Source organism: Panthera uncia, chromosome D4 (assembly GCF_023721935.1).
Source record: "Panthera uncia isolate 11264 chromosome D4, Puncia_PCG_1.0, whole genome shotgun sequence".
Taxonomy (NCBI): Eukaryota; Metazoa; Chordata; class Mammalia; order Carnivora; family Felidae; genus Panthera; species Panthera uncia.
In genome coordinates this window covers 53,954,045-53,967,385 of record NC_064807.1, presented here as the reverse complement: position 1 = coordinate 53,967,385, position 13,341 = coordinate 53,954,045, and the positions used below count along the sequence as shown (strand labels likewise).

Genomic DNA, 13,341 nt, shown 5'->3' with positions numbered 1-13,341 from the left:
TTTGTGAGTTCGAGCCCCGCGTCGGGCTCTGGGCTGATGGCTCAGAGCCTGGAGCCTGCTTCCGATTCTGTGTCTCCCTCTCTCTCTGCCCCTCCCCCGTTCATGCTCTGTCTCTCTCTGTCCCAAAAATAAATAAACGTAAAAAATAAAATAAAATGAAAGCAGAAGTGTGGTGGACACTAGATTAAAACATGTGGTTAAGTAATTATAGAGAAGACTTATTTGTATAATTGAAATAGGGAAGTAACCTTAGTTGAATTAAAAACGACATGGCAAGTATTAGGTGAAGAAAATGAGTATTCTATTGTTGAAAATGAGCTGGCTCTCTTCTTTTTTTTTTTTTTTTAATTTTTTAATGTTTATTTATTTTTGAGACGGAGAGAGACACAGCATGATCAGGGAAGGGGCAGAGAGAGAGAGGAAGACACAGAATCTGAAACAGGCTCCAGGCTCTGAGCTGTTAGCACAGAGCCCCACGCGGGGCTCGAACTCAGGAACCGTGAGATCATGACCTGAGCCGAAGTCAGACGCCCAACCGACTGAGCCACCCAGGCGCCCCAAGCTGGCTCTTTTCAAGGAAGATTTTGTAATAATCTATGTTGTGTCATGGGATGGAATAGTGAAAGAATCTCAGAAATCATACACACCTCTCTAGCTATCTCACCCCATGTTGGGGCAAATATTTAGATTGTAAGACGTTTGGGATCTTGAAGACCAGGTCCTCGAAGAGTTGATGGGAAACAGAGAAAGATTTGGGGGGGGGGGGGGGGGGGGGGGGTTTTTAAGTGACAAGGGAGAAACTGTGTGCAGACCTTTGGGGAAGGTATAAGACTGAAAGTCAACAGGAAATCTCCAAATAAATCACTTCAATGTGTAATTTTCACAACATAGACTTATCATTTTCCTGCAAATATTTTTTAATTTACATAAATGGCAACAAAATATTTAAAAAAAACCAGCCTTTATGAATTTCATTGATATCCATACATTTCATTTGCCTCTATTAATTTAATAATGTATATCGTCTGAAGTCTGTAAAAAGGAGTCTCAAATCTCCTTAAACATTTGCATTTGGTTTCATTGTTTTTCCAGTAACCTACCACTGCAGTGAAACTCTTTTCAACTAAATACTTAGTTGGAAATACTGTAAATAGTTTAGCTCTTCCCAAGAAGTGGGTATACAAATCCCAACCGTCTCCCAAACTTTCCATAATTAGACTGATTAAACTGTTTTAGCTTCAAAGTGTTATTATTCTTTTAAATCTATGTTTATTTCTTCTCAATTAACTCTTCCTGCAAATGTTGGCTAGTTTCGATTGTATTCTAAAACACCTCCCAGTCAGGTATTGCAAATTCTATTTTGAAACCTAGTCAACTAATTTCCCTCAAAAGAAAGAAAATTTCCAAACCGGTTCTTCTAAGTAGCTATCCCCCAGGGAGGAGAGAGGATAAATCTTTTTTTTTTCTTAACGTTTTTATTTATTTTTGAGACAGAGAGAGACACAGCATGAACGGGGGAGGATCAGAGAGAGAGGGAGACACAGAACCGGAAGCAGGCTCCAGGCTCTGAGCTCTGAGCCATCAGCCCAGAGCCCGACGCGGGGCTTGAACTCGCGGACCGCGATCTGAGCTGAAGTCGGACGCTTAACCGACTGAGCCACCCAGGCGCCCCGGGCTAAATCTTTTCTTAGCAAGCGTGCAGACACACACGCCTAACATTCGCTTGAAGCTCCGCCCCTCACGCACTCAACGCCCCTCTGTCGCGCATGCCGTCCCCGGAGCGGACGTCGGACGTCGAGCGGAAGTGGTGTAAGGCGGCCGCCGGAGGTTTCGTTGGTGTGTTGCGCGACTGGGTCTAAGAGTGGAGTGGCCTGTGCGCCCGTGAAGATAACGCTATGTCGATCGAAATCGAGTCCTCGGAGTGAGTCCTGCGGTGGCGGAAGTTGGCGAAGTGGCGGGGGCCGGGAGGTGAAGGGTGTGGGGTGTAAGATGCTCAGGGAGAGGCTTCTGAGAGCCTAGGGAGTGGAGGGACATTTCCTGGCCCACAAAGATGCTTCTTGGATCTGGCTACCTTGGAGGCGGGCCCACAAGAAAGTGGCGGATGAGAAGTCTAAAGCCCCATGGGATACTGCACGGGGCTAGGAGGAAGGATAGGCCTTGAAGATCTGAGTTCTAGCCTTCGCCGACTCTTGGCGCGCGCTGTGGCTGATCAAATTGCCCATCCGTTCTGGACTCCAGTCTAACTACCTGCACAAGGGAGCTTGGATTCTAAGCCTTCCTTCTCTCCCGCACCTCCTTAAACAGTATGATTCGTTTCCTCTGTGCTTACATGTCCCCTCAGCTTTGCTCCGCCCAGCACTTACCCAGTATTGTCACTGTTTCTCTAGCCACCCTACTAACCTGTGTAGGCGCCTAGGAGCTCCTTTCCCTTTTAGTCCCACAGCTTAACACACCGTAGAGGCTCAATTACTGCCTTTGGAATGAATGAGCTATTAACTGTTTTATCAGACGCTATCTGGCGCTGAGTTTTGGTTAGTCGGTGAGTTCTCTGTAGCGACCAAGAGAGAGAATCTGAAGATTGGGGCAGAAGAATGATCGACTTGGAGGGGAAGGGAGCTAATGAGTGACTGAAGAAGGTCTTCAGTGAACTTCTTCAGGACTCCACCTTCTACTTTGCCCTTGCCGACACTTACTAATTAAACCAGCAGACATAACATTTGTGTCCTTAGCCTAAGAAAGGGAGAGGGCTTGTTCTGAAGATCTGCCACGGGAGGAAGGGAGGTTTATTCATTCAACAAATACTGAAGTCTACTATGTACTATTCTAGACCCTGGGAATACACTGAACAAAACACAAACATCCTTGCCTTTAAAGAATGTACATAGTGATAGGGAAGGCAGACAACAGACAAAAACAATAAGTAAAATATGAGACTTAACAGATAGTAATAAGTGTTGTGGAGACAAAGCAAAGAATAGTGATAGTGCTGGTAACTAAGACAACTACTAAGTCAGGGCAGGAGTTGGAAAGGGTTCCCTGCTTTGGGGTCTAAGTAAATAGTATACACTGACCATTCTCCCATCCTTGGGTTGCTGCATGTTTTATTATTATTATTTTCTTAATTAAAAAATTTTTTTAATGTTTATTTTTGAGAAAGAGCATGAGTGGGGCAGGGGCAGAGAGGGAGGGAAACAGAATCCGAATCAGGATCCAGGCTCTGAGTTTTCAGCACAGAGCTGGATGTGGGGCTCTAACCTGTGAACTGCAAGATGGTGACCTGAGCCGAAGTCAGACCCTTAACCGCTTGAGCCACCCAGGTGCCCCCCCCTTTTTTAATTAAGATTTTAGTTTTAGGTAACCTCTACACCCAGTGTGTGGTTAGAACCCACAACCCTGAGATCAAGAGTCGTACACTCTACTGACTGAGCCAGCCAGATGCCCCTACCATGTTTTTATTATCAATAATAGCTACTATTCAGTATTTTCTGTGCTAGTTGCACTGTAAACAGTATAGTCAACCCTTTCACTAGCCCTACAGGGTAGGTATATTTATTAACAGATGAGGAAACAGGCACAGAGATGTTAACTGACTTGCTCAAGGTCACAGTAACTGACAGAACTCTGATTCAAATCCCAGCCTATTGCCAAAGGTTTTACGTCTTTATGTATTACAGTTGGCCCTTAAATAACGTGGGTTTCAACTGCACAGGTCTACTTATCTGAGGATTTTTTATAGTACGGTACTGTAAGTGTATTTTCTCTTCCTTAGGATTTTCTTTGTAACATTTTCAATCAATAAGGCTGGTCAACAGCAGGCTATTAACAGTTAAGTTTTGGGGGAATTGAAAGTTAAACACAGATTTTTGACCGTACAGGGGTCAGTGCCCCTAACCCCTATGTTGTCCAAGAGTCAGTTGTACATTGTGTCTGAAGAAAGTAAATTTGATTTGAGGTATGTCACACAATAGATCTTTACAGGGAGCATGTCTTATTTGGGAGTGCAAATGGAAGTGTGCTAAGGAGGATAGTAGGTACTAGAATAGCAGTGATCTAAACCTCAGTATCTCTTAAGGGGTCATGAGAGAAAAGACTACTACAAGTAGCAGTAATCAGTTTCCTTCTGGAGGAATTTTTAAGAAGAGAGTGTTTGCTTTCCTGTCAGGGATATGTGCTCAAGAGCCACACTGTCAGATTGAACCTTCATTTTTCCATTTATCTCTTTACTTGGTCAAATCCTCATCTATAAAATGGATATACTGGTAATACCTACCTCATAGGCCTGTTTTGAGGAGTAAATGAATCAATGTCTAAAATGCTTGGGACAAAATACATAATAAACATTGGTCATTGTTTTATGTTTATTATTTCTACCTGATAGAGGGAATTGACTAAATTCCAGTCTGAAATCCCTTCCAACTGGGACAGTCTGACCTACTGTATTCTCACTGTCCAGTAGAAATACAGTGTGAGGCACATGTGCTTTTAAAGAAAGAAGGGAAACAGTGTATCACAGCATTGTACAGTGAAGTTTTATAGTCTGTATGAACAGATCTTTCACCAGATTCCTTATTATTAAGTCCAAGAGCAAGAAGTTTTAACTATAAATAACTATATTTAACTATAAATGACTTCTAAGTTTTCTGTCACATGTTGAAAGTGGTTGCTTATTCTCTCAATATTTGGAAATTGCCTGGCTCCTCTTTTACTTGTGAAAGTGAATCCACAATGTTTTTTTTTTTTTTTTTTACATGTCTTAAAAATTTGGTAATAAAGGTGGTGGGTAGGTGTTACTTTGTTTTGCTTTTACATACAGTATATAGTTCTTCTCATTTGTGTTCAAATCCCTAGTGAGAAAATCTCCAATTCATATTTTTTGGTTGTCATTAAAAAAAAAGTAGACCAAATCATCCTACAAGCATTTAGAGTATGTTGTGTCAATGACTGGACTGGGTTTAAATAGTTCACAAAAGTGTACAATATAATCATACAAATTAATAAGAAACTTGGCATAATAAAAAGATCTTGGGTCTTGGAAGGAAGCGTCACCTTGGTACCTTTCTAGCTGACTGTGAGACCCTGGACAAATTATTTCCCCTTTCCAAAACCTAGTTCTTGGATTTCTGGGGTGAAGGTGGGACTGGGTGATCCTCAAGGTCTCTTGTAACTTAGATTCTGTGATTTTGGGAAAGTTATATTTACATGATAAAGAAGTGGGAAGTAACTAGTGAAAGGAGGATGGTTGAATAGAAGACATAAGCTGGGGTGGTCTTTACTGTGTGGCCTCTTTGGTGAGTGAGGATTCCTGAGCTAGGTGACTTGCTTTCTTTTTCCAGTGTGATCCGTCTTATCATGCAGTACCTGAAGGAGAACAGTTTACATCGGGCGTTAGCCACGTTACAGGAAGAGACTACGGTGTCTCTGAATACCGTGGACAGCATTGAGAGTTTTGTGGCTGACATTAATAGTGGCCATTGGGATACTGTTTTACAGGCCATACAATCTCTGAAATTGCCAGACAAAACCCTCATTGACCTCTATGAACAGGTAAGAGGGGAGGTGATGCCAGTCCCCTTGAATTGGTTTTTTGTGGGCCCCCTCACTGGGAAGCATTATGAAGCACTGTGGGACTGTAACAGCCCTTAAAACTAACACTGTCAAGGCTTGAGTGCTACTTTGTATTTTTTTCCTCTTTTTTTTAAAAGCCAAGATTATACTAAATTAAAATTATTTTTTTTATGTTTATTTATTTATTTTGAGAGAGAGACAGACTGTGCGTGTATGTGTGTGCATGTGCGAGTGGGGTAGGAGCAGAGGGAGAGAGAGAATCCCAAGCAGGCTCCATGCTGTCAGTGCAAAGCTGGATGCAGGGCTTAATCTCAGGAACTACGAGATCATGACCTGAGCTGAGATCAAGAGTCGTGCTTAACCAACTGAACCACCCAAGTGTTCCTAAATTTATTTTTTAAGTGATCATTAAGTGAACTGTTTTGACACCAACTAGTGTATATTACAATTTAGTTCTGGCACTAACCACCCAGAGTTAGCATACACCCTGCAAGTTAAAGGCTCAGTCTTCTGCAAGATTGCCCTTACTTTAGACACAAGCTGTACTTTTTTGGGGTCTCAGGCCACCCACACTCTTGACCAGCTGGCTGCATATCTGGGGGTCCCTGTGACCCCTTCAGAATTAATGATTCACTAGAATGAGTCCCAGAACTCAGGGAAGTGCTACATTTATGATTATAGTTTTATTATCAAGGATACAGATCAGGACCAGCCAAATGAAGACACATAAAAGAGATCTGGAAGGGTCCTGAATGCTCTCTATGCCTTCTAATGCTCTCTCCCTGTGGAATCAGAGTGTGTCTCTCACCTGGTTTATTAATGTATTCACCAACCAGGAAGCTCTTTTGGGGTTTTTATTGAAATTTCTTTCAACCTTTAGCTCCCCAGCATTCCTTGGAGGTTGGGCTGGCTCAAAGCCTCAATCTTCTGATCACCAGGTTGGTCTTTTGGGCAATCAGCCCTTTCCATGAGCTGTCATCTTAGCATAAACTCAGGTGTGATGCAAGGAGTTCGTTAATAATGAAGATATTCCTATCACTGGGGAAATTCCCAGGTTTTTAGAAGCTCCGTGCCAGAAAATCGGGACAAAGATCATACAAATTAGTTATTATACATTTGTATGGTAACAGAATGGGCTTTCTGGAAATAAGAATATAGTGTTGTTTGAAATAAAAATAGGATAGTTGGTTTGTGTTTATTTATAGTCCACATGAGTTCAGTAATTCCTCAAAGAAAATTTAGCTAACTGGAGAAAGGTTTCTCTGGAGCCCATGGATATATTCTTATCTTTAGCTTTCTTCAGCTTCTATATTCGGAACAAGAAGCCTGAGAGGAGTGGAAATGGGTGGATAAAAATGAAGGATGGAAGTTGAAAGATTGAAGTTACTATTTATGTATGTATGTATGTTAAATTTTTCTGTAGAGATCAAGTGGAAGTGGGGGAGGGACAGAGAGAGAGGGAGACAGAATCTGAAGCAGGCTCTAGGCTCTGAGCTGTCAGCACAGCTGACATGGGACTTGAACTCACGAACTGTAAGTCAGAGGCTTAACAGAGCAATCCAGGTGCCCTGAAGTTACTACTTATAATTGCTTCAGTTGTCCATCTGAAAATGCTAGTGAAAGAGGAAGGAACATTTCCTAATACTGGAAATCATGTTAGGAGGCCATTTCTGAACCAGAAATTGTACTGAAAAAGAAACAGTACTAAGAGAATGCGATAAAACAGACATTTTCTTTTAATTTTGTCCAGGTTGTTCTGGAATTGATAGAGTTGCGTGAATTGGGGGCTGCAAGGTCACTCCTGAGACAGACTGATCCCATGATCATGTTAAAACAAACACAGCCAGAGCGGTATATTCATTTGGAGAACCTCTTGGCCAGGTCTTATTTTGATCCTCGTGAGGTATGACTAGAAACTCTTTTTAACATTAGAAACAATGTAATGTTTTTTATCATTTTATTGGGTGCTGTTTGTGATTTTGATTCAGTTTTTGAAAATGATACTTTTCTGTTTATATATGTTGGTTGAAATTTACATGTATTAAAGAGAATAATCTTGTTCAGTTTTCTGAGTATTTGAAGGTCTTCCCTCCCCTACACACCCCATTTTAGACGGTTTTATGTTGATAAGTAAAGAAGCAGAAGATTTATTCCTATATAATTTCCACATTAGCCCAAGTACTTATTTGACTCTGAAGTGCTGCCTGACTGCTAGTATATTCACTATGTGTTTGTGTCCCTTGGCCCAACAAGGGCAGTTTTCTCTCAACTCTTGTAGTTCTTAGAAAGCTCGTGCTTTTGTCTTAGCCAGTTATGCTTACTTGTAGAGCATGGTGACTCATATTCTTTTCTTTTTCCCAAACTTCATTATATGTATAGTTTCATTGTTTCTCACTCAGCCTTATACTAGTCTAGGAGGAAAAAAAATTTAATAGGTACTAGATAATGGGGAGTTAGGGTAAACACACAGAAACCATGAGGATAAAGGAAAGAAATTTAGATTACCATCACAGGATTCAGCTTAGAGGTGGTGAAGGACTTCTGGGCTGGGAGTCGTAAATTACCAAAGAATTACTAAAAGAATCCTCAGCTCTGCAGATTTTTCAAAAAAGTGGAAAAACAATGCTGGGTTTGATGTGGTTTACTTGGACTCTTCTTGGAAATAATGGTGTGGATTGGCTGACCTCAATTCTCTCTCAGCTCATACTTTTGAAATGCAAGTGGAGAGAACTGGGAAGTCATCTTAACTAATTAATATAATTAATCCCTTCTTAAACTAGGTTGTTCTTATCTTTTTTTTTTTTTTTTTTTTTTTTTTTTTTTTAGTGTTTCTGCTTGGTTATTACTGTTGTCTTTAAATAAGCACACTCATATCCTGTGGCCGCTTCTTAGAAATAATACTACTCCCTCTCCTTTTTCAGGCATACCCAGATGGAAGTAGCAAAGAGAAGAGAAGAGCAGCAATTGCCCAGGCCTTAGCTGGGGAGGTCAGTGTGGTGCCTCCATCTCGTCTCATGGCATTGCTGGGACAGGTAATTCAGAGTCTATGGAACTGAAATTACCCTGAATTCCTGGTACTGGTTCTTCATATAAAGTGTATGTGCAAGCTAAAGAAGTCGGACATCCTAAGAACTGGGGACTAGCGGTAGAGCTGCTTGTACCAACAGCTATGCCATCATGCCAGCCTCCTCTTTTCTGGGAGAAGCAGTAGAGATTACTTTGGAGCATAAACTCTAACATCAGTTAGAATTAGGGTGACCATAGAATTTATCATTCCATTTGGGATAGTCACTGATCATCGTGCCAGGACACTGTCAAAGGCAAATTGGAACAAATGTTTATTCTGGTTAGAATCTGAGCTTTCTCACTTACCAGCTAATGTGGTTTTTGGCACATTACCTAACTTTTCAGGACTTTTTTTTTTTTTTTTTTTAAGTGATCTCTGCACCCACCGTGGGGGGCTCAAACATACAACTCCCGAGATCAAGAATTGCGTGCTCCACTGACTGAGCCAGCCAGATGCCTCTCTAACTTTTCTGATTCCATTTACTCATCATGGTATTGTAGTAAGGATTAAATGAGATGATGCATTTAAAGCATTTCCTGTATTGTCTGGCACCTTGTAAACTTTTTTTTTTAACTTTGTTTATTTTTAAAACATTTTTTTTTAATGTTTATTTATTTTTGAGACAGAGAGAGACAGAGCATGAATGGGGGAGGGTCAGAGAGAGAGGGAGACACAGAATCTGAAACAGGCTCCAGGCTCTGAGCTGTCAGCACAGAGCCCGATGTGGGGCTTGAACTCACGGACCGCGAGATCATGACCTGAGCCGAAATCGGATGCTTAACCAACTGAGCCACCCAAGCACCCCTTTAACTTTGTTTATTTTGAAAAGAAAGAGGGAGGGAGAGCGTGCATATGGAAGGGGCAGAGAGGGAGAGAGAATCCCAAGCAGGCTCTACACCGTCAGTGTAGAGCCCGATGCGGTGCCTGAACTCACAAACTGTGAGATCATGACCTGAGCTGAAGTTGGACACTTAACCGAACTAAGCCACAAAGGTACCCCTGCCTGGCACCTTGTTTTACAGTCAGTGAATGGGAGCTGCTGCTGGTGATTTTTTTTTTTTTCTTTTTTAGTAGTAATATTACTAGCATTGTTGTTACTGAAAGCTACCTAGAGTAAGAGATGTTTATAAATAGCACAAGATGCAAGTGATTAATAATGATATAAATAGCCTCTTTGCAATAAATCTGGGGCACGTTTGAATGAGGGGAAAAGGTCAGATCAGATTCTTCTCCTGTTTTATACAGTATAATTTCAGATAGATTGAAAGTTATATCAGAAAATAGAAAAACCAGGGGCGCCTGGGTGGCTCAGTCACTTAAGCATCCGACTTCAGCTCAGGTCATGATCTCACGGTTCATGAGTTTGAGCCCCGCATCGGGCTCTGTGCTGACAGCTCAGAGCCTGGAGCCTGCTTCAGATTCTGTGTCTCCCTCTCTCTCTGCCCCTCCCCTGCTCGCACTCTCTGTCTCTCTCTCAAAAATAAAATAAACATTAAAAAATTGAAAAAAAGAAAAAGAAAATAGAAAAACCAGAAAATAATGTATCAAACTTTTTGATAGGGAAGGACTTCCTATATTTAGGGAGTAGGCACCAAGGGAAAGATAAACAAATTTAATGACTTAAGAGTTTAACTTAAGATAGAAATCTCTAAAGCTATAATCAAAACTAGATTGGGAGAACATTCTTTTTGGCAACTGTAAACAGATACCTGGATCACATCAAAAGCTCACAAATTGATAGGAAAAGTAGTATAAATACAACAGGTAAGAGGGAAGAGAACATGAGTAAACAGTAAACACAAAGAGGAAATTGGGAGTCAAAATGAGAGTTGGCAAATGATACAGCCTAGGACTGTCTCCAAAATCCATGATTTTCCCACTTCCCATATTCAGTCATAAACACTGTTGAAGTTGCAACTTTTTGGGAAAACAGTTTGTCAGTGTGTAGCAAGAGGCTTAACCATTCATATTCTTTTTTCGATTCAATAATTCCTCTTCGAGGAATCTATTCTAAGTGAGTATTATCCCCCAAATAGAAAAGGCCTTATTGTTCAAAAGTGTCGTTGTGGCATTATTATTTTTTTTTAAGTTTATTTATTTTGAGAGAGAGAGAGAGAGAGAAAACACACGTGGGGGAGGGACAGAGAGAGGGTGAGAGAGAGAATCCCAAGCAGGTTCCTCACTGTCAGCACAAAGCCCGATGTGGGGCTCAAACTCATGGACTGTGAGATCATGACCTGAGCTGAAGTCAGGTGTTTAACCGACTGAGCCACCCAGGCGCCCTTATGGCAGTATTATTTAGCTGTGTGAAAAACTAGTAGCAGTTGACTGTCCATTAATATATTAATTAAACTGTTAAACATTCACCAGAAAGGGTGTATTTGACAGCCATAAATGATAGGTATGTCATTGCATGATCTGATAGGTAAAAATAGAAGAAAATAACATTTTATATAGGATATAATTACAGTATAATTATGTTAATTAAACACATGTAAAGTGGGAAACACTAGAAGGTATACATAAAATGCTAACTAATGGTGGCTGTATTTGGATGTTGGAACTATGGGAGATTTTTGTTTTCCAAATTTTGTTTATGTTGAGTTGGGGCACCTGGGTGGCTCAGTTGGTTAAGGCATCCAACTCTTGGTTTTGGCTCAGGTCCTGATCTCATGGTTTATGGTTCTAGCCCCATGTTGGGCTCCTAGCGGATGGCATGGAGCCTGCTTGGGATTCTCCCTCTCTCTCTCTCTCTCTCTCTCTCTCTCTCTCTCTCTCCCTCTCTCCCTCTCTGCCCTTCTCCTGCTCTCTCTCTCTCAAAATAAATAAGCTTAGAAGTTTATAACAGAAGAGTCAAACCTGTAAGAAAATAGATACGGAAATATGGACCTGTTGGCTCTCAGAATTCCCTTCCCCACTGAGATCAGCCTGTCTTCCTGTGACACGCAGAGTCACATAGCTTATGTTATATTTGAATGGCCAAAGATATTTGGGTCTGGATGTTAACCTGATCCTTTCAGGCTTGGCTTTGAGCAATCAGGACTAGATCTTAAAAGATCTGTAGGTTAGATTGCTGTACTTTTTTTTCTATAGGCACTGAAGTGGCAGCAGCACCAGGGGTTGCTTCCTCCTGGCATGACAATAGATTTGTTCCGAGGCAAAGCAGCTGTCAAAGATGTGGAAGAAGAAAAATTTCCTACCCAACTGAGCAGGCACATTAAGGTAGGATCTTAGATACTCAGCCTTTTTGTAATCATTTGTTGGGGACTCCATGTGTTTGCTCAGCCAAGCCCTGTGCCAGGAGCTTGGGTTTGGGAGCAGAACTCATTCTCCAGCTCTGACAACATTCAGGGTTGCTGCTGGTGACCACTGGGGTCCTGCTGGGGTCTGGCAGTGACACACCTCAGATGTATAACCAAGTGGACATAAATTTGGCAGCTGGCCCATCATCTGCCCTGCACTTCCTCCCAGGAAGCCTTCATTTAGAAAAATGGTTAGCTCTTTGGTTAAGCTTGGAACTAACAATGAACTTTCTGTGCATTTGTCCTGTTCAACATTGGTGTTTTTGCCTGCTACGTGTCAGGCAAAGTACCAGGCGTGGATTGTAAAGTAGGCAAGTGCGGCATTTGAGGAAAATAATTTTATCATCTCAGGGCTCGTTCTTGTTTTTTTAAATTTTTTAATTTGAGACTTTTCTAGGAAAAGGCACAATCAAGTAGTTGCTGCAGTTCCCAGAATTACAAACATATTTGCTACTTTCGCATCTCCTTTATATTACATTTTCTCTTGGTTTGTGCTCTTACTGAATTCATGGATTTTAAAATATTTCATGTTCCTCAAATCTGGGACTTTGGCTTAGTGCTTTGAATTTATCTTTCCTGGATTATATATTCTGAATATATAATATATATTCAGAATATATATTGAATTTATCTTTCCTGGATTGAATTTAGCTTTGAATTTATCTTTCCTGGATTATATATTCAGAATATATAATATATATTCTGAATATATAATATCTTTGATATCTTTGAGCAGTAAAGATATCTTTGAGCAGTACCATATTTACCTGCCTGAAGCCTTGAGACAAAAAGAAATCCATTAAAATTATGCTGCTGGGCTAAGATTTTCTTTCATATACATTTTCCTTTTTTGCCATTTAAAATGAAATTCATAATAGAGCTTTTCTCTGTTGTCATCTAATGTTCTGTAGTTTTCGTCTGTTGGGAACATCATTGCTGTAAATGCTCAGGATACATCACCTAGGCAAATGTTCTATCACCTTAATTAGTTCTAGTGTTCGTCAGCCGCACATTATCAATTAAATAAAGGTCATGAAAAGAACTAGGATGGAAAATTTGTTTACAAAGTAGTATAGGAAAACAGACATTTATTTTGAAGAAAATGGATTTTTTCCCATATTTGTACAACATTATCTCATTAAGTTGAGTGTGAAAGTTATGCTAATAGTAGCTGCTTCAGGTAAAAACTTACTAAGTTAATAGGATTATTTGTTCCAAGTCCTGTGCTAAAATAGTTTTTTACATCGCTTTGGAAATACCAACTTCACATTAAAAAAACTAGATTCAACTGAGAACCAGACCTAAAACTGGTCAGAGAAAATATATCCATTCTCTGTGTCCAGATACAGAAATGCTCCTCTGATACTCTGTAACATAGGCCAGCCATGACTTTGTGCTAGGGCAGGA

General features: G+C 40.7%; 1 protein-coding gene across 1 annotated transcript in view; it reads left to right on the top strand.

Moving 5' to 3' along the window:
- Positions 1 to 1,546: 1,546 nt before the first annotated feature.
- SMU1 (SMU1 DNA replication regulator and spliceosomal factor) overlaps positions 1,547 to 13,341 on the top strand; it is a 27,908-nt gene continuing 16,113 nt past the window's right edge. Inside the window, exons 1-5 of the mRNA XM_049624867.1 lie at positions 1,547 to 1,921; positions 5,334 to 5,544; positions 7,316 to 7,468; positions 8,487 to 8,597; positions 11,726 to 11,854. Of these exons, the coding sequence (XP_049480824.1) occupies positions 1,896 to 1,921; positions 5,334 to 5,544; positions 7,316 to 7,468; positions 8,487 to 8,597; positions 11,726 to 11,854 (630 nt within the window). The 5' untranslated portion in view covers positions 1,547 to 1,895. The remainder of the gene's footprint in view (positions 1,922 to 5,333; positions 5,545 to 7,315; positions 7,469 to 8,486; positions 8,598 to 11,725; positions 11,855 to 13,341) is intronic.